The sequence below is a fragment of the Osmerus mordax genome, chromosome 21, assembly GCF_038355195.1.
Source record: "Osmerus mordax isolate fOsmMor3 chromosome 21, fOsmMor3.pri, whole genome shotgun sequence".
NCBI classification, from domain to species: domain Eukaryota; kingdom Metazoa; phylum Chordata; class Actinopteri; order Osmeriformes; family Osmeridae; genus Osmerus; species Osmerus mordax.
In genome coordinates this window covers 11,751,854-11,775,701 of record NC_090070.1, presented here as the reverse complement: position 1 = coordinate 11,775,701, position 23,848 = coordinate 11,751,854, and the positions used below count along the sequence as shown (strand labels likewise).

At 46.4% G+C, this 23,848-nt stretch overlaps 2 protein-coding genes across 2 annotated transcripts; one reads left to right on the top strand and one right to left on the bottom strand.

The window, feature by feature from the left end:
• The first annotated feature begins 8,551 nt into the window (after positions 1-8,551).
• LOC136965468 (homeobox protein Nkx-2.5-like) lies at positions 8,552-11,249 on the top strand. The gene is made up of 2 exons (XM_067259631.1): positions 8,552-9,052; positions 9,958-11,249. Exons 1-2 carry the CDS (start codon positions 8,611-8,613, stop codon positions 10,593-10,595), a joined length of 1,080 nt encoding a protein of 359 aa, XP_067115732.1. The 5' UTR covers positions 8,552-8,610; the 3' UTR covers positions 10,596-11,249.
• A 5,410-nt stretch (positions 11,250-16,659) lies between these two features.
• Positions 16,660-23,744, bottom strand: LOC136964922 (mitoferrin-2-like). Its single transcript, XM_067258891.1, has 4 exons — positions 23,251-23,744; positions 19,380-19,608; positions 19,049-19,105; positions 16,660-18,820 (listed from the first exon to the last, which is right to left on the bottom strand). Exons 1-4 carry the CDS (start codon positions 23,596-23,598, stop codon positions 18,216-18,218), a joined length of 1,239 nt encoding a protein of 412 aa, XP_067114992.1. The 5' UTR covers positions 23,599-23,744; the 3' UTR covers positions 16,660-18,215.
• Positions 23,745-23,848: the final 104 nt, after the last annotated feature.

Below are 23,848 nucleotides of genomic sequence, written 5' to 3'. Positions count from 1 at the left end.
CCCTGTTTTAGACACATAACTAGAACTAGTCCACGGTAATAACCTGGACACGGGCCTAACCTTCCCTGAGAAACCTCATAAACACGGCCCAGCCAATCAGCAGCAGCTCTCGTTAGGCTGATGGACTGCCCCGACCAGCGGTAGGCCCTTGACCCGGCTTGTACAACGCTTCCCCTGGCGGTGAACTCCTGTCCGATCCGGGGTCGAGTTGGCGTTGATCTATCTGCTGTGTCCGTCCGGCTCGGAGCGACCCGCCTGGTCGTAGCGCCGCGCGCTGGAGCCTGTGTTTTGTTAGCTCCAGGAAACAGGCCCTTCCTCCGCGTAAACACGGGGGCTCGGTCGGGGACTGGCAGCGGCACGCGATGGTCACTGTCAGACCGATACTTAATCTTCGAAGGGGGGGTAAATTGCGGGTCAAGGAATATTCTTAACCGGACCGGTCAGTGGCGCACACTTGCTGCGTAAAACTCGCCTACAACGGATAAATGCAACAGCATAGACCTTTTTAAATCTATTTACTGGATTGGAATACACGTTCCAGTCCATTGTTAGTTATAGAAATTAAACAGTTGGTCCGTTTGTTTCTAAACGATTAGTGGGCTTGTAACAGTTAGTGCCCGTTTTGGACAGCTATACCTCACGGCCGTAAAACACGCACAAACAAGCTGTCGTGATAATGTACTCTCACATTTAAAGTTAATTTATCTCGTGAGGGATGACAGAGGTCGTGTGAGTGGAACTTTACGACCTCCATAACAAATTAACTTCTAGAGCGCAGAAGAAGCGGTGGTGTTCTGTGCCCGCGTTCCCAAACCGTCTCCAGCTTATAAGGAATGCAGCGCGAAATGGATTGAGGCGGAGGAGCGTTTTCTCGAGTGGCCTAAATGGGGATCACTTTTGGCAAGATCTTAGATAAATAACACCCCCCCCAAAAAAAAAAATATGCGTAAAAGGACTGGGTCGTTTCAGTATGTGGATCTCCCTCGCTGTCCTCCCCTGACACCACGAGATAGGCCTCGCGGGCCCGGGGGGCTGCATTGCGCTTGTCCGAGTGGGAGACGGACCCCTCGGTTATCCGAGGCGAGGTTTTCGGGTTCAGAGACGGAGAGGAAGAGGGAGAGAAGGGCACGAGGGGAGGTGTGCTCCGGCGGCCCCCGGCTCGGTACAGGCCGACGTAATTGATGGTTAAATGCGCTGGAGGTTGTTAAGCAGACAGCCGTGGCCACCGCAGAGGGGAGAGGCGGGCAGGGGAGACTGTTTATGAGATAGAGAGCTGATAAACGCGACCGTCAGCGAGAAAGAACTGCGAGCTAATGGTGGAAGGGTGAATCCGGCTGTCTCCACCGTGATGGAGTACTCCCCTCCTCAGGCACTAATGCTCATGAGTTTATACACTGCTTTAGACTACACACACACAAACACACATACACACCACCACACCACTTAAGGGTAAACGAACAATTTAATAACAGATATCGCAGTACGAGAAATCCTCATATGCTTGGTGTTATCTGCAAATGAATTCATCATTTCACTGAGCTCCTTGAATGTTAAGGGAAAATTAAGCCGTTGTGATGAGATTAAACTGACATTGCAAATGTTCTCTAAAGGGATCCATTATTCATTTTGGGGCCAAGAATAAGTAATGCCGCTGAAGTCAGTCAATTAGACCTCTGCAACCACAATGCAAGGGGACATTCTTACTTGAAAACAACAACGATTTATCAAGAGTGCTCAAATCTAGCTACATGTTCCCTCTAACGATAACAACGGAAGTGTTTGCATTGTTAATGGTTTGAAAAAAATGTAGCCAATGTTCCTGATCGATCCCAAGCCACGGGGGAGGTCAGCTAAAGCCAATCAAACTAATTTCTTCTGTTTCGAGGAATTTTACTGAATTTGGAGCACGAGGGAAACGAAGACGACGAAACGAAGAAGAAAGCTCAAACATGGTATCTGTCTTCCCTTCCCTTAAACGAATGGGTGTTTTTTGTTGGTGGGTGTGGTGGAATTTACTAATTTGCGTCGTTAACATGTTTCATACTCGTTTCACTTCCCACATAAATCTTGAATTCCACCGCCGGTAAAAGACGGTCGTTTGTCACAGTGGTCTGGCGCGCTCAGTGACAGAATACGAGAAACAGAAGTCGCATTAGGTAAACCATTCAACGCCGCAATTTATACAACACCATGCGCGAGCGTATAAACAGAGACGGTTGCGTCACCGGGGCAACCTTCGGGGTGGGGGTGGGGGTGGGGGGGTACTGTCCCACCATTGGTTTATTTGCTCCGGGCCTGAACGATGCAAGCGTGGACCTTACTGAAAATGAATAGCCTAGTAGATGGTTAATTGTGTGCTTGGAATGTGTATATGCCTGGTGTATTGGAATAATAATCAACGTCACAATGGTAAAAACATGTAGGTTTATTAATGCAATTATACAGTACAAATAGTAACTATTAGTAATAATGCTACCATTCGTTCGTTTACGTTGTTTTGTTTCCATTAAATTGTCTGAGATTATTATCAAGTGCTTATCTGATTCGTTTGCGTCTGCTGGAGATAGTGTTCCCCAAACAAATGTTGTCTCCAGGTAGTCTTATATGCCACACACAAGGACAACCTAAAGGTGGAAGTATTTTCATTGTTTACTCGCTGACCAAATGATTATCCAGGCTTTACTGATGGGCGCCTGACGGGAACGTGACGTGTCTGTCGGCCTGCCTGGCCTGTTACCCCCGGCGGAGGTAGCCGTCACGGATCAGAGAGATATTGTCTCCCACTTCGCCCTAATGGAGTCTATTAGCGGCCGCCGCTGCGCTGTCTAAACAACCACGCCGCGCCGTGCGCTTCTGGATGCGCGAGGAGCCCCACAATTCAATTTTTACGCGCCGCTTTCAGGGGTCGTCAACCATCAGACCAGGGCAGAGAAAAGCAAACGTGAAACCTTTACATTTTTTAATTTAAACTTTCTGAGATGTAATCATTTGCAACTCCCATAACTTTCTGGAACTGAATTTTGGCAACTTTTGTCTTAAATTGCTGTGCGTTGTTGTATGGGTTAGGGCTGTAGAAGAGTACAGACACAGTTTAAACATTTGGACTCGATTTTTTGGGGCAAACGGACATTCATGTTTTGCTGTTTATAAGATTATAACGATTTAATCGAACAGTGAGATCATTAGCCTATCTGTAGCCCACAAACCTAACATTTTCGTTCGTTTAAACTAGTGGGCTTATAGGCCTAGGGTAGGCTATTTGATAACCATTGCATTTGAACCATTGAGTTCCCAAACAAGTCTCGAATAACTAGGCATTTGAAATGTAAGGCCTACACCAGCCAATACAATCACACTGGATGATACAAACTGCCTTGCCTGCCGATTTTGATTTTCAAATTCAGAACATACACACACACACACACACACAAGCACACAGGCTTAATTGAGCAAATATTTGCTAATATTTCTGCAACTATATAGTCAAAAGACAAATTATATAAGATCACTTCTACATCGACAAAATAGGCCTATACTTCCTATATGAATTTCGGTTATTTATCCTGTAGGCTGCTATTTTAGTTGTTTAGGATTATAACCGATTATAAACTATAATCCATAAATGTATGTAAATTTATTTGTATATTTTGTTTAATGACTTTAGCTGTTTTATTAGTTTCAATTACGTTTTATGTTTGATGGAGGAACATAGGTCTATATAAAAAGGTAATTATCTTTATGCATTAACAAAACTGGATTGTATATTTTAATTGTGAACAGAGCGATGTTTCACAAAACGTGAAGAAGAAAAAAAAATACATTCAAAAGGCTGGAATCCGTTTTGACAACTTTTTACTAATCATTTGACGCCTATTGAAATGAAAATGTAAAAAAATAAAATAAACATGCTTTACATAGGCCTATGATTGTCGAAATTTGTGAAAATCGTTTTAAGACATTTTAAAACTCAAGACTAATTTACAGACAGTCTCGTGGAGCTCTCCGCGGCATCCGTTGCTAATCCAGTTGTGGAGTGACGCCAACGCGCCACCTGTTGCTTTGACGTAAAATAATTGGCCAACATTAATCAAATCAGACTTCCTCGTTGGGGCTGGCTGGAGGTCTGAGTGTGCAGGTTTAGGAGTGGGTCAACGGTGTCAGTTTTAACACAGTTTATAGCAACACATATAAAAATCTGATGTATTAATAAACAGTAACACTATTTCGAACACAGATAATCTTCATTGCGTCGGTGCGCAAATATATTTTATCTAACAACTTGATCGTTTATGGTTAGGACTAAACCAAGGTCAAAGGAAGAGGTATGGGCAGAGCCATGAGGTTTGTCTGTTCTGACCTCTGAGTTCTTTAAGCAATGAGTCTGCACTACAGCTATTCCTTGGGGGTTTGGTAAGCCATAACGATTGTTGTCGAAGGCTTCTTACCTTATTAAAAACATCCTAATCGTCCATTATCCAACACAAACAAAACAAACCGACCATCAAATGGACACTCAGTTAAGTGCATAGGGCGTGTTTACGTTGAGAACGCGGGCCTCCCTTTCACTCTCTCAAATGGGCCGTTGTGGACGAGGCGCTAGGCGGGCTCGAGGCCGGGGAGGATGGGGGGAGGATGGGAGGAAGATGCCCCAATCTAAACAGCTCCATCGGATCGAGATGATCTCGTCTCGCTCCCTTCCCCTTCTCTCTCTCTCTCTCTCTCTCTCTCTTTCTTTCTATCTCTCTCTCTCTCTCCCTCCCTCCCCCTCTCTCTCTCTCTCTCTCTCCCTCTCTCTTTCATCTCTCTCTCTCCCTCCACTTCTCTCTCTTTCCTTCCCCCTCTCCCTCCCTCTCTGTCTCTCTCTCTCTCTCTCTCTCTCTCTCTAAGTCTCTCTCTCTTTCTCTCTGTTTCTCTCTCTCTCTATAAGTCTCTCTCTCTCTAAGTCTCTCTCTCTCCCTCTCTCTGTCTCTCTCTCTCTAAGTCTCTCTCTCTCTCTCTAAGTCTCTCTCTCTCTCTCTCTCTCTCTCTCTCTCTCTAAGTCTCTCTCTCTCTCTCTCTGGCTGTTCCACCCAGGCTGGCGCCTGTGTACTTGGACACAATTGACAGGTGAAGAGGTGTAGCATTTCCTTTTGTTGCTCCTTCATCATTCAGCCCCCTCCTTCCTCCTCCTCATCTCCGCTCTCTAAAATCTATTTCTAAAACCCTAAAAGTGATAGCAATAGACAATAAATTAGCATAATGTGGACATGTGGAAAATCTGTTCCAGTTAAATATAAAAAACTTCTCAGTTTTTCCTATTAACCTAAAACGGAGGAGTGTTCAACTAATTATTTGTATTTATTTTTATAACAAATCAATCCGTGGATGGTGGGACCTATATCATTCTATGACCGCGAAGAATACTGCATAGCAACTCTTCAACAGGCAAACATGGCCAATACGGTGTTTTGAGTATCTTCTTTCGTTTTTTTGTTTCAATTATAAATATCTGCAACATTTATGACACTTTTTTAGATTACTTTTGCAATATAGTTTGTTGACTCTGTGTCTAATCTAAATGACATGATTTCAAATAACTCTGGATGCACCAACAACCAACTCTCCTCGAGACGTCTGAGAGGTGGACTGAGTCCGCGCGCTCCGTCATGGACGTCACATAGCCTCGGATCTGGAAATAAGACTCGCGCGGAATAATGAGGTGAGAAAATGTGAGGTCTGCGTTTTCTCCGACTGCGCTTGGGTTCTCTCAACGCTTTCCCTCCCCTCCTCTCTCCTCAATTATCTCTCCTCGCGCCTCCTCTCTCCTCAATCCTCTCTCCTCGCGTCTCATCTCTGTTTGGAAGCCAAGGGCGCAGTCTGTAATAATAAACTTGGTGACAAAGTGTCAGGAACTACACCGCTACACCAGACGTAGTACATGTAATCAAAACAAGACAGAGGTGATAATAATGGCGTTATAGACTATCAACTCAAACATAGATAAAACTTCACCCCATTGAATAAGCAATGAGACACTTTGACATTATTCGTGTTGATAATAATCCAACAGATATTTCAATACAGGCAATTAGCTTACTGTATTAATCATTCAAATTTAACATTTGATCAAAACAAACAAATCATTGTGTTATGTTGAATTATAAGATATTTGTTTTATCACAGTACAGTTTCTGTTTTTAACACTATGTATGTTAATAAAGTGATTATAATAGTGTTTGTAACAGCCCAAAACATATTGGGCCTATAGTAGAACCTGCGCCTAGTCTGCGCCTATCTGCGCCTAAACATAGCCAATCGGTAATATAAAGAGACAAACGATGCGTAATGTTATTCTTCTCAAGGCTAAACCCTAGTCTATATTTTAATTTAATAGTGTACAGGCCTACATATCCCATATGCCTACAGAGCCTAATGTAATCCTACATTTGGATTTCCTCTAGTGGAATTACCATCAGAGTTACAATTCGGCCTTTGCTGAATGTTACCTTATGGAATACACGCAAATGATTTAGGAGAATAATATAGGATACACCAGTGTTTGTTACAAGGCCTTAATTACCCTTAAGTGTTTTTTAATGCCGCTGTCCTGACCTTTAACAAACGAATGCCAACCCAACATCGCTTTTGGTTGGCGTCGTTGGATTTAATGCTTATTTAAACAAAATGGACACGATGGCTTGAGTCCCGTTTGCCAGTCTAAACACTGTCGACCGGCGGCCTTGTTTGGCGCTTGTTTGGCACCGTTTTTACGATCGTCCTGAATTACACGAGGACATTACGGTAGTGATGATGATATAGCTACCAAGAATTCGAATGCGCGCCGGCGTGTCTGGGTGCAACCACGGCTGCTTTATCGTTGACTTCGCCTACATATATCTTTTTGTTTCCGCCGACCTCTTCCCGTAGGGTCACGCTGCCAGAAGACCAGTGTACAGTGTTTCATCACATCCGTATTATGGTTTTGTGTGGCGACCAAAGGTTCAAACTAAACGACAGAAAAATACAATCTCAATCTTAACTGTATAGTTGTGCTCAGTGCAATATGCAAGCTATAATCTGACATGTTTGACATTCATTTATTCAGCAACATCATTCTCTCTGACACACACACACACACACACACAGTCACACAGTCACACAAAAAGACACCCTTCAGAGCGAGAGGTGACTTTTTCCCAACACCATCCACCGCATACAGTAGTATCTGCCTTGTGTCGGCGGAAGAAAACCCCAGTGGAAGACGTGGAGAGTGTGTGTGAGTGAGTGAGAGCGAGCGCTAGAACAGGCCGCGAGGTGACAAGCTCAGAGGGGTCCCTCTAAAACGGAAAGGGAACTGATACGGACCAGATTATATTGGCTAAAAACGTCAATCAGTTTTCCTGTAGGAATTTTAATTGCCCCGGGGGCCCTCCTTATCACCCCACGGGGGGTTATTAATATACTCCACGTGATAAGGGAGGCAGAGTTATTGGCCAGCTACTGTGGTTAGGTTCTTTGTATGTTTATTAAATCGTCCATGATACATAGCTAAAGCATTATTCTACAACAATGTCTTTAGCGTTTTTGACCACTGTCTGAGGCCACAGAGGCCGTCACGAGAGACGTCAGCAGAGCCACTTTGAAACACTCTGCTGTTGGTGTAAGCACTGTCCAGGACGTTCCACACTATGTGCACTATCTGAATGTCCCTTTGGATAAAAGCGACTGCTAACTAAATAAAACGTACTGATGATGTTGAAATCTGGTGCCACGTTTATATTCTGAGCTTCGTGTTTGGTTTGACCTGTCAAATTACGCACCAGTACTTGCACTGTATTGTATGAAATGTTGACCTAAAGTATCACTAAGGGGCCTTTCTAGAAGTCGAACCGTCAGTTTTTCACACAGGGTTGGCAATTATGACAATCTCTCTTCCGGCACGGCTGTGCGTAATAGTTCAAATTAACGTATTAGACCTACGTTTAAATGCGGGCTATGAAAAGCTTTGCGTGATCACAGTAAAATTTACAACCTGATTTCGTAAGTATTAAATGTAATAAATGTTCAATTTTAAGTGTTCCAATTCACAGTCCAAAATAGTGCTTTTAATCAATTATATGTCGGCTATCGCCACGTCATCCATTGACGTTTAAATGTTTAATGGTAGAAACCTATGGGACATGGAAACAGGGATTGGAAAGTGGTGGGCGGGGGGGGGGGGCATCAGTGTAACGACATCAGGCTCCTGAAACCCTGAAAGAGGCGGGTCAATCTTTCTCCTTCAACATTTCCAAACAACACGGCGATTACACTGGTTCATCTGCACCGCCTCTCCGTCTCGGACATCCCGCCCCAACGGAGTGACATCACGCGGCGCAGCGAAGGGCTTCGCCCTGTTCCAACTCCAGTTACAAAAACAGACATTTTAGCTGTCATAGAGGAGACACGCTGGCCTGCACCGACTTTCCCAGACTGTGTAGCCCACTCCATTGCCCCGACTAACCCGGGATGGCGTGTACGTGCGTGTTAGATTGTTAGTGTGTGTACGAAGATGAAGCCTCAATTCCGGATTAGCACACCTCCGGTTGCTACCACTTTAAATATATAATTCCGTTTAAAAAAGTGGGGTGTATGTTACTCAGCGGGATTCATTTCCTTGGTGCGCGCGAGCAGGACCTGGATGGCATAATGCTCCCGAGCCCTCTCACCTCGACGCCGTTCTCAGTCAAGGATATTCTGAAGCTCGAGCAGGAACAGCAGCAGCAACAACAATCTCAGCAGCTCCAGTCGCGCCACTTGGACCACCAGCACCTCCCGTCCCACGCGCAGCACTTGCACCAGCAGTCGCCCCACCAACAGCAGCACTACCAGACTCCGCCGTCCTGCATGCTCGCCGGTGCAGTCGAGAGCCCCGCGTTCTCGGACGGGGAGGATAACCTGGCATACCTCAGCTCGCTGGCGGTCCGGGACGGGCACGGAGAGGCTAGCCTGTCCCCGGAGATGTACGTCCACTCCGGTCTAGGGCACCTGAGCGACCCGAAGCTTGAGGTGGAGCTGGAGGAGCAGAGCACAAGTGAGTTCTGGAGATGACTTATGTAGCTCGGTAGCCATACAAGATGTGTAATGTTGTCGTAATTTCAGACAAAGGAAAGTATATCAGACATCTGATTATATCCTATACAGGTTGTGTTTCTGGTGAAGAAAAGGCCTGCATGCACGTCAAACTAACATCCACAGCAAATTCGATTTTTATTTTTATTTTACATCAATAAGGAAGACGGTTAACGTAAATAAAACTATAACAAGTATTGGTCACTTTAGTTAAATGGGCTTCTATTTGAGTATTATATTTTGACATGAAAAGTTAGATCTATGACCGTTGATCTGTTTTTTGCATTGGCCATTGTGAATGAGATTAAATAGGCTACAGAGAAATGATACTTTCATCGTATCAAGATACAATGCTTATGTTGAAAGTGTGGACGAATAAATTATGAGTTTCGAAATGTCAAACAGTTCTTAGTGGATAAACCATTCTGGCCGTAAAAGTTTTATGATATGGCGCATAAGTGAACAATGGTTTTAAGAGGCCTTAAAAGTAAACGACACCCAGAAGTAGTCTGCATAAACAGTTTAAGTAAACGTTGTGAAAATAACTAATGTCTTTGGACGTGATGGATATGTTTGTACCTGGTTTCTGCTCTTGACTGTTATTTATGGACGAAAGTTTGAATTACACTTGTAGAATGTGCATGCTATTTGAACGTTCAGTCTTGGAGCCAATATATTTGTTGGTAGTGAATTATTAAGAGACTATTCTTGTGGTGTTTAAAATATTCGTTAGGCCTACGTTATTCAGACTACAAATAAATACATTATTAAATTACTGGAGGGAAAAGCCGCGCGGTGAATAAAAATAGGCAACGACTTATCTTCATTGACTCCAGAAATGTTTACGTCTCTCATTTGAACCCACAGAGAGCTGCGGCGTATCTTCCAAGCCTCTGGAGGGTGGGGAGGACGGCGGCCATGGAGACTCGGAAAGGCCGACCAAGCAGAGGACCAGGCGGAAACCTCGGGTTCTTTTCTCCCAGGCTCAGGTCTTCGAGCTGGAACGGCGCTTCAAGCAGCAGCGCTACCTGTCCGCCCCGGAGCGGGAGCACCTGGCCAGCACTCTCAAACTCACCTCCACGCAGGTCAAAATCTGGTTTCAGAACCGACGGTACAAATGCAAAAGGCAGCGACAGGACAAGTCACTCGAGCTGGCGGGCCACCACCACCCTCCCCCGCCGAGGCGAGTCGCCGTACCCGTCCTGGTCAGGGACGGGAAGCCCTGTCTTGGTGGTCCACAGAACTACAACGCGGCCTACGGATCGAATCCCTATAGTTATAACGGATATCCGGGTTATACATACAACAACCCAGCGTACAACAGCAACTACAGCTGCACATACACAAGCATCCCTGCCTTACCGCCCACCACCACGGCCAACGCCTTCATGAACATGAACTTGGGCAATATTGGCGGCCTGAGCGCTTCGCCACAGCCACAAACTCACCAAGGAGCTACGGTGACGCCGTGTCAAGGGACATTGCAGGGGATCCGAGCCTGGTAAAGGCCCCCTCGTGACCGGAATCTAAGTTTTATCGAGCTTTCAGCTTTCAAATGGATCCATTTTATTCCTTAAAGAAAAAGTGTGTTATTTCGTTGCAGTATCTCGGAAACAGTGTTGATTGTATGTAGTTAGGCCTGACTGATTGATCTGGTTATATTCTGATGTGTCAGCTTCTCACTCGTGCACCGGTAAACGCCTATTGAAACGTCACCATACATTACAGTTTGGTTGGATTTTGGGACAATTCAGGATGACCAACAGCGTCGCCACTTACGGTGCTGTAATGGAATTCTGTAATGGAAGAATCAAGTTTTCCAGGCAAGTTTGGATGACGTCAAACTTTGAACTTGATGACTGTGAACCACTGAGGCCGATAAAAATCATGGTTTCCCACGTGCGCACTGGGACGCCTATTATTGTCCTCAGTTTTACGCATAGGTGCTTTTTTAAATCAAAGCTATTTCCATTCTTCGATAATTAGATCAAATATTTTTGCTAGTATTTCCCAATATGAAACAAGAAAGCTCAACGACAGACTTACACAGAATTTCCTGCTCGCATTTGGAATGTGATTTGTAGTGTATTTTACTCTGAACTGCAAGAGTGCCTGTTTATCCTGACATGACAATTTTATATGGGATCAGACACAGCCTCGACGCCTAAACATGAATAAAATTCTGTTGAAAAAGTAAGAATGTACTTTCTAAAATCGAAAAAATCCCATACTATCATATCATAAAGCTATTTGGCAAGTATACCTTCAACGGTCAATTTTCTTGGGAATGAACGGTTGTTCTTTTAAAGCGCGTGCTGCGCTGGTGCTTCTAGTTATATCAGTATTCAATTATATAATATATATATATGTTTATACAACCGAATCAAAATGTTAAAATGAACTGTTTTTCATTCATTAAGTTGGGTGAATGTGGAAGACTCTTTAAACAACCACAGAACCCGTGACCCACCCCAGTCTTCCTCGAATCATGCAGCGCCTTGCTTTTCTTTAACAAAACAAGAAAAGACATGGATATTAAGATGAGAAAAATATACCCTTTCTTCATGGAAGATTAAGCGGAACAAGTGTCTTAATATTTAAGGGAGACTAACGTTAAGACAACGAAAACAAAACACACACACAGAACAACGACAAATACACGTATATGAAGGTGTGCATGGGCTTCCTCGAGAAATGCAAAATAAATATGTTTTTTGGTATTTAATAATAGTATTCTGAACATGGATTCGGACTGGTGGTCCTAAAGGAGCTTTGTCGAAGCCTCTTGTCATTCTGAAAAGTGTCGCGCGGGGAGGCGGTTGGAAAGGGCCGGGCCACAGGCACACTCGAATTAATTGTCAGGGTGCCAGGCGGTGTGAAAGGGGGAAGTTATTCTCCAATTGAGAGCCTTTAAGGACGCGATTAGGCACCTAAAATACCCTGAAAGAGGTAGCTCGAACAGGGCTGGAGAGCTCGAATAATGGGCTTTATTGGATACGCGGACAAAAGGTGTGGGGTAGGCACCGCGCACTCAGCAAAGACAAAGAAGTCCAGGAGCTGCGAGATTGACGTCCTAATATTCCAATTTGAGGCAGGCAGCGCATTATTTTAACTGGCTGTTCTATACAACGGAAAAAAACGTGTTCACTTTTGTTCGCTTTTAGGGGGTTTTTGTCCCCAGAGAATAGGTCTCTGATTTGGGGCGGAGAACTCGAGCCCCAACCGTGATTCTCTGGGGCAGCCGGGACTGCAGGAAAGTCGACGGGGGGCGGGGGTGTGAAAGAGAGGGTATTATTGCTACAAGTTTCACCATTTCTAATTCTTAAAATGAGAGAGAGAGAGAGCTATGGGACAGGGAAGAAAAGGAAGTTGGGTAGTGGACTGAGAAGCTCATGGTAGTTTTCTTGTTTTGTGGGGAGAATATTACTTTTAGGCTACGCATGCAGAGAAACTCATCAGTCAACATTACAGTGCTCACACCTGTTTAGTATAGAAGTCATGTAATTCATAGTATTAGCCTAATTCTACATCGGTGGAAGACATCATGAAACTATACTTTGTTTACATTCAAGTTTCAGAAAAATATTTTTTTCTTTATTTTATATTTTATCTACCAAGCACACATGGAATGAAAAGAGACAGTGAAATATGTCTCATAAAGTCAGTCATGGCGGTTATGCCAGAATGTAAAATTCTCTAACTCTCGTTTATCGTTTATCGTCTCTGTGGGAAAACGTTAGCCTCGCATACCAGGACGGGCTGGGAGCGAGAGGGGAAATAGAAATTAGCCAGACACGCGCAAGCAGCGGTTCAGACCAAAGACATTAACCAGACGAGCTGCAGCCGTCATAGGACCCTCGGATGGGCTCGCGGAGGTGAATCTCGTGTTATTACTGCGAAGAGCTAAAGCATCCGAAGCACATAAAGATTGGGAGCGCGAGGGAGGAATTGCGGGCTACATGAACAGCTCGTGGGAAAGGTCCAGCAAAGCTGTCTCGAGCATTGCGTTATTGAGACATATTCTGAGGGAGTAGAAAACGTTTAAAGTTGGAAATATTTTGAGAATCATTAATGTTAGGACAAATCGGACATTCTTTGGCCTGGCGTTTTTGGGGCATTGACCCTAAAAATACATTTGGGAAAACGTAGGCTATTTACCCTTTGATGTGCATACAGTAAGTAGGGCTACATGGGAAACGTTGATATCCTGTCAACCTAGCTACACTTAATAAACATACCAAAATATAAGATTTAATTCAACCACATTTTTAAGTCATTTAAACATTCTTTAGCCTAAATATTTAAGACCTAAAGAGGAAGGAAATTACAGTAGGCCTATGCTTGAGAATCACACACCCACACACACACACACACACACACACACAAACACACACACAAACACACACACACACAAACGGAGACAAGCCGCATCTCTTCGGCTCAGTGTTCCCGAGATTGAAATCTGCAAATAAACTCATACTGTTGTTGGTAACAATTTAAGGACTGTATTAACCTCTCGGGGCTCTATCGCAGGACCTTCAACTCCTAATCTCATGTGGGGACAAAACAGATTTAGAGCAATCAACCAAACCCTAATGCTCAAACGCAACTAATGGGGATTAGAAACGCAAACAAAAGGGAATCATTTTGGCACCGGACAGATAAGCAAGAGATTCTTTACACCGCTCCACCGGCGGCAGGAGAGGAAAGAGAAAGAGCATGCTGTCACGGCGGAACCGGCACTTGATGCTGCCTATGTAAATAGAGTTGGCGACAGTAAGGCGTCGCCTGGTGGGGACTGGACGCGGCCTGCACTGTCGCAGCGGGCGTGGCGTTGACGTCTCTGATGCCTATCTGTTCCAGAATGGTGGAGGTTCGAAATTCAGAGCGAGCTAGAGCTTGTAGGGAGAGGAAGAGTTGAAGTAAACCGATTCAGGCCTATCTAGACCGGCATTTTATTTATTAACAATAGGCCTATGTCGATATTTAGCCTTTACATAGCCTAATGTTGAAAGTTATTGGCTATTGCTGAGATTTACAGTCTTCATTAATTGTAACCTTGCCTTCCTTTAATAGCCTTGTAGGCTACTTTAGTTATTAGTTTTTAACTTCCGTATTTAACATAAATTTTGGCTATATTTTAGACGTCGAGATGTGCAAACGATTTTATTTTAGTTGCATAATTTTCCATAACACTGAAATCAGCTTCTGCCCTTTCTTCCATCTATTTAACACAGGCACGCACACACACACACACGCACACACACACACACATACACACACACACACACTCCTCTCTTCACATTAAGGTAAACTGCAAACGCGGCCACAACCGCAATACATGGTGGTTTACTATAAAATACAAATCAATCATCCCTTTCTATGGACACAGCTGTATATGTGTGTGTGAGTATAAGTGTGTGTGTGTGTGTGTTTTAGCCTTAGCTCCTATAGCCTAGCCCCTGTAGAGGAAACCCCGGATGTGGAAGAGCGCAGTTCATAGGCCATATCATGAGTGGAACTCTTATGTTTGGCTGCGGTTTATACAAAAGACAACTCTACCGCAAGGAGTTCTTGTGGTTTGAAAAAAATGGGAACATATTTGAAAAATGCCAACCGCTTGCGGTGGAGATATAAAAACCGCTTATGTAGCCAACAGTTGGCTCTACAGACAGAAACTTCGTTAATGTTCAAAATATAGAACGGGTGGATCTTCTAGATGCTTCACCTGACAAGACATGTCCAAACAGTGCGCGCTCCTATTCGGCTACACGCGCGGCAAAAAAAACACCTCATGGGAGGTAAGGAAGGAGGAGACAGAAAGGTGGAAAATAACTTCCCTGTCATCACGTTTCAGGGGGAAAGAGATAGAGAGAGGTCGATTAATTGAATGAAAACCTAAATGCGCCTTTCGGATTGTGTAGACTATAGTTAACAAGGTTGATGTCGACATGTCGTCGCATTTTAAATCTAGCCCCATACGCTGTCAACAAGCGCCCACGAGCTCCGTAAACTTTCGTCCAACATTGGGAAATGTCTTTTTAACGATTTTTCTGTGCCAGGGCTGTGATCCAAGTTTTCCTGTGGTCTCGCAATGCGAACCAGAGAACCCAGACTCAAAGACCCCCAAAAGAGAGAGTCAAGATCGTTCATCAGCCGCAACCATCTAAATATTTATCTCTTCTGATACACATGATTGCGAGTCATATGTTCTGGGTCAAAACATTACGAGTTTCTGGGGAAATAATCTTCTGGGAACAATTTATTCAATGATGACCCACGAAAACGTCGGTTTACATAGCTAAAACTAACATGAAGCAATGCATCTTACTGCTTACCCACAAAAATATCTTGATAAACTAAACGGCCCGGTGCTCTCAATGGCCCATCCAGTCGATTTATTGTGGCCTCTTGGCGCGCTCTAACCCACTGTCGCCACCTAGCGGTGCGTTAAGTATAGGCACGGATTCTACAGAACATTGCAAAGGCCTAATCATTAACAGATCTGTGTTAGAAGCAGCTGTTTGTCTAGTTGCAGTAATCCTTTAAGTCTAAAGCCTAAACCTACTCCTAACAACAGGGTAAACCTAAAACCAAACCGTTAATTAGTGTGTTGGTTTTGGCAAATGGCAGCTCGCTGGCACGAGCATTAGAGATTTGGAGCTTGTTGTCCGGATTCCTAACATCAAAGTTCCAGGGTGTGCCAAAGAGTGACATCGATCATCTCACAGACATGTCTCATGTTGAACATACATCATCACCAAGGAACAGTCTAGGTGTTCCAGTGTTAACGTTCCCCTGACACGTGCCATACCATCAGGGTTAATCATGACAAACGTGTGTTTCCACATCCCATATAAAAGTTACTGTATTTGTTTAACCTTCAATTGGAGCGTTCTAGGCGTAGGGGCTTAGATAGGCACCTTACAACCCATTTAGACTACAGTTATTCACCATGTATCAAATCAGTGGTTCCCACTGCTGAAACAGCCCTTCTTTGTTTAGCCTTCAGGCCTAGCCAATAGGCCTTGCACGAGGAGTCCACCACAACCTCTCTGTCTGTCACACACAAACGCACACACACACCAGTGCCTGACCACCGACCCGCTGTCAAAGCTTTCAGCGCGCGCCTCGCAGACGAGGTCAGGCCCCCGTCTGTCACAGAAATGCCCCGGTCGCTGCTCTACAACACAGCGCGTGGTCTGTAGCGTTGCGGAAAACAAAACGGGAGGGGTAAACTGAGTAGAAAGACTGCGGTCTCAGTGTGTAGGCCCCGGGGAATGACAACAAACAGGAGGCCTCGAGTGAAACTGGATCCGGCGTAGTGAAGCAGCAAGAGGAATGCCGGTCACGGTCTACTTCCTGCCTACTGTGTCGGTCCGGATTTCAACCGTCTGGGTCGCCGTGATTCATAGGCTCCGTTATCCAATGACAACTGAAAAAGCGGGTAAACATGGGTTTGTTGAAACATTACATTTTAAAACTATCTACGTCTCGTAATTGATGAATACAAAAAAACATTTATAGATATGTAAATATTGATCAAAATAAAGAGACGTACAGTCGTGGTTTCGTTTCTCTCAGCGGGATCGCCAGCACCAAGAGAAGACCCTGCTTCTGCGAGGAGCTGCCATTGCGACTTTATTTACAATTCACAGATAATACAGGAAGTCTTCTCTATACAGGAAGTAGCTTCTATTTATGCTTAAAGTTTTGTATTTTCCTTTCCATCGGTATGTTTGCGTTCCACACACACATTATCATCCACATCTAACTCGCTCTGCATCTTAAGCCTGTTCAGTCTTTGGTTTCTAACCGTCAACATGTCATTCGGCAAGAAAACAAAAAATATTTTTTAAGTCAATTGTTGTTTGAAACTCAGTCTTTCCCCCATTCAATCCATTCACACCCAAGAAAAATAATTTCTCTACCAAATGCTTCCCTTCCAATGAGTGACGTCAGGGCGTTACCTGTGTCAAGATGTGCGGTTCAATGTAAAACCCAGGTTATTCCACAGTAAGGGTCATGCCAAAATAACTGTTTACATATTGACTATACAGGTTGACTTCATTACAAAGCACACCTGAGCAGACAAAGAATTTTGAAAAACTTTTAGTGTGTCTTCTATAATCAACATTAGGCTATCATTCTTAGTTATATGGCTTCGGAAATGACAGAACTCGTGAGTTATGATTGTGCGTTGGCTGCATGGCGGCTGTTTCAAACAAGGCCAAGTATTGTAGTAGTGAAAATGTTACTGAAGTTACTCAACAAGTAACTGGCTACCACAGACATTAATTTGGTTACTTAACTCTGTGGCCGTTACCTGGAAGTGCCAAAAAGCTGTGTGTCTTTCCAGATATGATGGTCCCACTAAGGCATTTCGTGTAGCGCCTTTACTTCATCAATCTGAAAATATGCTCATCTCCTGCCTCACCTAATCAAGCATACTATCACACACACACACACACACACACACACAACTGAAACACAGGTCAAGGAGGGAGGGCATTTCACATCAAAATGGCTCCCTAGTCAGATTTATACGCCAACACGGCAATATATTATTCCGAATCATGTCGATGTCTTCAGTGATGAATGTGGTAAGTTCTGTTAATTTATATTAACATGTATAATACAATTTATTTTCCGCTTTCAAGAGGACAAGACCTTAAAACACAGATCTCACCCTTCAATAAAAATGTGTCTCGTTTTATGAACGCATGCTCATACCGTAATAACAGACGTTCTCAATCTTTTAGAAACCTCAAAAAACCTCCATTACAAATGTACACACACACTTGCCATTTCTGTTCCAACATGTCTGCTTCTGAGCGGCGCCCCCTGCCCACCAGCCCCCCCTGGTGGCAGGTTCAGAAAATTCAGAGATATACGTTCCCAAATTAAAGTGCGAGTTTCTCAATGTATGTCTACATCCTATTGGTTTGGGGAAGGAGGGGTTGTTCTCTACAGTGAGAGAAAGCAGTGAGAGAGAGAGAGTGTGTGTGTGTGTGAGAGAGAGAGGGTAGGTGGGCCAACTTTCTGTTAGCATTCACACATCCCCAAGAAGAGAAGCTCTCCAGTCGGCCATATTGATTGAAGCCCGTCTTCCTCCTCCTCCTCCTCTACTTCTCGACGTCGCGGTCCCTCAGCCGCCTCTCGTGGTGACGCTTGGTGATGAGGTACTTGAAGAACTCGTACACCGACCAGCTGATGGCGGTGGAGGGCATCTGGTAGATCACCCTCGCCTGGACGCCCTTGAAGAAGGCCTGGGCCCCGCCCATCCTGTACACAGTCCTGAACGCCTCCCCCAGCCCCGAGATATGGCGCCCTCCTCCTCCTACGCCCCCGCCGGCCGCGGCCGCCGTCGCCGCGGCAACCCCCTCCCCCCCAGCGCCGGCGGCGCCCTCGGCCGTGAGCGCCAGCGCCTCCTGCGTGTTGAGGAGGGTCTTGCACACGTCCAGCGGCGTGGTGGCGGCGGCGGCGATGGCGCCGGCCAGCGCCCCGGAGACCACGTGCGAGGAGGGGTTGTAGTGGCGCAGCGGGTTGAGCAGCTCCTGCAGGTACTCGTAGGTGATGAAGTGCAGCGCCTGGAAGGGCACGTTCATGGTCAGCTGCGTGGTGTAGCTGCGGTAGAACGCCGCAGGGCCCTCGCGGCGCCACGCCGCGCCGATGCAGTCCAGCACGCCGCGGTACGGGGAGTTGTACATCTGCATGCGCTGCTTCACCACTACGGGGGGGGAGGGGGGGAGAAGAGGTGAGAGAGGGGAGCGGGAGGGAAAGGAAGGAGGGTTAGAACGTAGGAGTGTAAATGACTAGATCAACACGACCAGTCTCAGAGCTCCCTCTAGTGGTGGGTTTAGGCAAGTGCAGCATCACTGTGATTAACTCGACTCGTGTTGGACTGAGAAGAGGCGTGTTTGTGTGTGTGTGTGTGTGTTTGTGTGACAAGGTTTACCTTCAGCTGGGTTCATGACTGCATCATGGAGCACTGTGGCCATGCAACCTGCCATCCCTGATGGAGAGAGAGAGAGAGATAGAGGGAATGAGGGAGAGAACGGGGGAGGCAGAGGTACAGGGAGGGAGAGACCGAGATAGGGAGTGTGGGGGAGAGAGATGAGGGAGAGATCGGGAGGGAAGGAGAGGAAGAGGGTGGATTAGGTAACTGCTGGAAGATAACATTCTCATGAATCACAAACATTCCTGTGTTTGTCTACTGTACATCTGTGTGTGTGTGTGTGTGTGTGTGTGTGTACATGTGTGTGTGTGTACATGTGTGTGTGTCTCACCGTTGGCGAAGTGGCTGTTGGCCCCGGGGTGCACGGCATCACTGAGGGAGAACTTGATCTTCTCGTAGCAGGCGAAGTAGAGCGCGTGCGCTGGCCCCGCCCCCACCGCCATGACGTTCACGCCCCTCACCGGCCGCCACATCCCCTCCGTACGCACGATCTGCCGCAGGGCGTCCATCACGTTCCTGTACCGCGCTCCAGGCTGGGGCTGCAGGCTCTGCATCCTGGTCTGGAGGGGGAGGGAGGGGGAGAGAGGGGTGAGGAGGAGGAGGGGGAGAGGAGGAGGGAGGGTTGAGGAGGAGGAGGGGGAGAGGAGGAGGGAGGGGTGAGGAGGAGGTGAGGAGGAGGAGGGGGAGAGGAGGAGGAGGGGGAGAGGAGGAGGGAGGAGACAACGAGGGGAGAACAGTCAGCTCTCAGTCCAGACAGGTGTGTGTGTGACAGCTGCTCACCCAAGAGGGCGAGGCAGGGAGGGACTCAGCCCCCACGAGGGAACTCAGTGAACACAGAACCCCCTCACAACAGCCTGGCTCACTTCCACATTCGCTCAAACTTCCAGAGGAGAAGTTGTCATGCAGCGACAGATGAGAGATGACCGTCGGCTAATGAATAAAATGTAAAACGAAACACCTGGCGTGGATGGTGCAATTCCCACATTTCACAGACAGTGAGTCGCATGACTCACTGTCTGTTTCCCCTAAGGGAAACTCCAAATCCTCACTTCTGGTAAATGAGGATTGTAAGGGAGGGACAACGTGCCACACACACACACACAAAACAACACACACTCTGTTGAATCTGAATCTGTTGCCAGAGCTGCACAGTTTCCCCTGTCTGCTCAGAGAGACATCCAGGACTGAACAGCACGTTCCCCACACTCAGGGCCCGTTACACACTCACCATGCTGATATGACAAACACACACACACACATGGATATACACACACCACACGTGTCCCAGTAGGGTCTTGTGGTTTAGTTATGAGACCCAGTGTGTGTGTGTGTGTGTGTGACAGTGACCCAGGTCTCAAGGTCCCCGCCATGTTCCAGCCCCACCCTCTGCTCTCACTCATTCCAAGACGACAGAAACACAGAGGTTGTGTCATGCTAACTTGCCCCCCGGTCAACTCTCTGCATCATCAGTGTGCCGTTAAGGCTGTAGCACTCGCTCAGACCGTTCCATGATAACCGAACTACACCCTGTAAGAACTACACCATGTCAGAACTACACCAAGTCAGAACTACACCAAGTCAGAACTACACCATGTCAGAACTACACCAAGTCAGAACTACACCATGTCAGAACTACACCAAGTCAGAACTATACCATGTCAGAACTACACCAAGTCAGAACTACACCATGTCAGAACTATACCATGTCAGAACTACACCGTCAGAGCTACACCGTCAGAGCTACACCGTCAGAGCTACACACTTCTGACCCGGGATGTTCTGCTGTACTACATGCATCTGTACGCTGCTTTGGATAAAAGCGTCTTGTTCTGATGTACATGCAAACATCAGCTGTTCCACTCAGTGAGCTGAAGCAAACACAGGTTTGGAATCTCATTAAACTGGTGACAGAGATCCTAGCCTTCGCTTCTAGAAGGTTCCACCCAGCGTTCCAGAACCACGCGGAACATTCTGGAACCTCTGATCCCGGGGTCATCTGACGAGGGAGGAAGAACAAGAGGTTTAACGAACAAAAAAAATACACGGATATGCTCCGCCGATCCTTATCTCGAGAGAACACCTGGAGGTGGTTATCAGGGCTGGCTGGTTTCTCTGAGCCGGCTGGCAGGACAGCTCTGGGGGAAAGACGGCACCCAGAGTGGATGAGAGTACCTGAGAGCCAGCTCTGCCAGGTCAGGAGAGGGTAAACCTTCAGCATTACCCTCAAGTTCCCCACATGTCCGCCTGCGGTCAAGCTAGCGAGGGCAGCAGGGCTGCCTTAGGATGTGAAGGGCGGAGGTTTTCGTAAAACGCTGAATAGGACACGGTCGAGGCTATTACGCCACATGTACCCTACCTACAGTACTGTGTGAGATGATAGATTGGGATTTCCGAGATGAAAGGGCTAGTCGGAAACCAATAAGGAAACGGTTGACACACAAGGAAGCGATGCGGTTCTTGAAGACAATGAAGAAGTTGTTTTGTAACAAAGAGCCCTGTGACTTAAGGGAAAGGCTATCAAAACCTGATCTGTAAAGGGCTTCTCATCCACAGTTGTATTATGTACAAGTACAATGCAAGACAGCCAGTACAAGTACAAATGTACGTACAAACTTACTACAACAGCACAACAAGCCTTTATGGTGCAGCTTGGGACTATGCATGAGAGAGTGAAATAGAGTGAGGTACGAAGAGAGAGAGAGGGAGTGTGTGAGAGAGTTAAAAAGCGAGTGTTAAGAGAGAGGGAGGTAGGAAGAGAGAGAGAGAGACAGAGAGAGGGAGTTTGTGTGTGTGAGAGACAAAGATAGTTAGAAAGAGATAGTGTGTGTGTGTGTGTGAGAGAGAGCGAGACAGAGAGAGACACACAGGTATGGAGAGGAGGGGAGCATTCCAGCCCAGGTCATGTGACTCCAGAACCAGGACATGTCCTCAAGCCCTGAGGTGGGCTGAGTGAGCCAGGCCCAAGAGGCCCAGCGTGGGCTGAGAGGCCTCTGAAACACCCCCCTGAGGGCCTGGATCCCAGTCAATGAAAGCAAAGCCAGCTCCCGAGACAAGTCATCGTGTTTTGTATGACGTTTTCCCAGCACAGATTACGTCTGGCTTGAATAAAACAATAGTTCCTTTCTTTGGGCCAGACAGCTAGCCTGTGTTCCTGAAAACAAGTTTGCTGGCTGCAACGTAGAATCTCCTTCTTAGTTCACTCCTGGTTAACTATAATACATAGCAGGTTAGCTAGTCTACCTGTCATAACAGCGAGTAAGGAAGGCGATTGCACAAGACAAGTGTCCAATTATGACGATGGCTGGTATCACGGTATCTTCCCGGGGAAATTGTGACAGACCGTTCCAGTAATTGCAAGGTCCCTACAGCCATCATTTGTCAATTGAGACGGTGAAAACATCACCGCGGTTGTTAAGAGTAGGAGTTACTACGGTAAAGCATCGATACAACCATTTTTACAGTTGGTCACACAGTGCAGCTGGTGCCCCCCCGCTTCTCCAATCCTAAAACTAAGTGTCGTAACCTGAACCGCCTTTTCCTTCGCCGTCATAGCATGTGCTGCTGGCGCGCAACCGGCGGACCGGAGGCTAGCAACCTCCCTGACAAGCTAACTGTCTCTTGTGGACAGTTTTGGTTTCGAGCAGTGACTTGTCGACAAACAGTCTGACAAGCCCCGATAGCTATCTATAACAGTATCACCAACAATGCCAACGATAAGTTCAACCCATTCATTCTGTATCCTCCAAATGTGACATCTCTGACCTCGATAGCAGCTAGCTAGTTAGCGACTCAAATCGGGCTGCTTAGCGGGCCTAGTAGATTGCTACTGCTAGCTACGGTTTATGTAACTATTCACCAGCTGCAGTATTGAGTAACGTGATCACTACTAACAAGCATTACAATGTGTGCTGTCCCAGTGTTAACGTTGAGTAACGTTAAGATAGCCGGTCAACACTATAACCAGTAAACATGAGTTTTCACTTCCACAACACAGTGAAGGTGAACGGAAAGGCTACGTCGAATGGCTAGTCAACAGTGGAGCGACATATCCAGTAACAGTGTCCTTCCCTGGTCCGAAGCTAGCTAAAGTTAGCTACTAGTTAAAACTAACTAGTAACTACCATCAGTAGTAACTACCATCAGTATAATTAATCACCACCAACTGTTCGCGGTCACGGGTGCCACATCGTCTTCCGTTTTACCTTGACACAGTCGATGGGGTACATGAGGCAGTGCTCCATGATTCCAGCCACGGCACCCGCCAACATGTGTGTGCTGGTAGCTACACCTTGAGGTAGACCCTCATAGTCAATTTCAGGCTCGGTAGCCGTGGTGGGTTCGGGAGCTGCGCGATGCATCGCCACAGCAAAGTCTTTTTCCCCCGTTATCCTGGGCGGCGTAAGCCCTCCAACGATTCCCCCCGTAGCGTTCAAAATCCTGCCGCCCAGCCATCGGATGTCCGCCCCAGCTGCAGCGCCTGTGACCCCGCCGTCAGCGCTCGTCGTGTCCACGGACATTCGTCGCCTGGACACGAAACCATCCGCTTCCATTCGAAAGCTCGGCTGTCCAGTCAGTTACAGGCGGCTGGTCCTCGAAATATCTCCCTGGAAGTCAACCGCCCGATGTTTGGAAATTCGAGGGCGTCTGGTACCAGCCGACAGCGGACTCCCCAATGCTTAACAGCAGGGGCAAGGGGAGGGAGTCAAGGCAAGCTAATCTTCGCTGAGTGCGGTGGATGATGGTAAGGGGGCTTGTCTGTGACTAGTGCTGGAAACTATCTCTTAATTGGACAAATATCCA

Excerpts from the sequence above, each read along its gene's own strand:
- LOC136965468 (XM_067259631.1), top strand. The coding sequence starts at position 8,611 with ATGTTACTCAGCGGGATTCATTTCCTTGGTGCGCGCGAGCAGGACCTG. Across the intron at positions 9,053-9,957 it reads GCTGGAGGAGCAGAGCACAA|AGAGCTGCGGCGTATCTTCC; the intron begins GTGAGTTCTGGA and ends TTGAACCCACAG.
- LOC136964922 (XM_067258891.1), bottom strand. The coding sequence starts at position 23,598 with ATGGAAGCGGATGGTTTCGTGTCCAGGCGACGAATGTCCGTGGACACG. Across the intron at positions 19,106-19,379 it reads CAACAGCCACTTCGCCAACG|GGATGGCAGGTTGCATGGCC; the intron begins GTGAGACACACA and ends TCTCTCCATCAG. Across the intron at positions 18,821-19,048 it reads AGTCATGAACCCAGCTGAAG|TGGTGAAGCAGCGCATGCAG; the intron begins GTAAACCTTGTC and ends CCCCCCCCGTAG.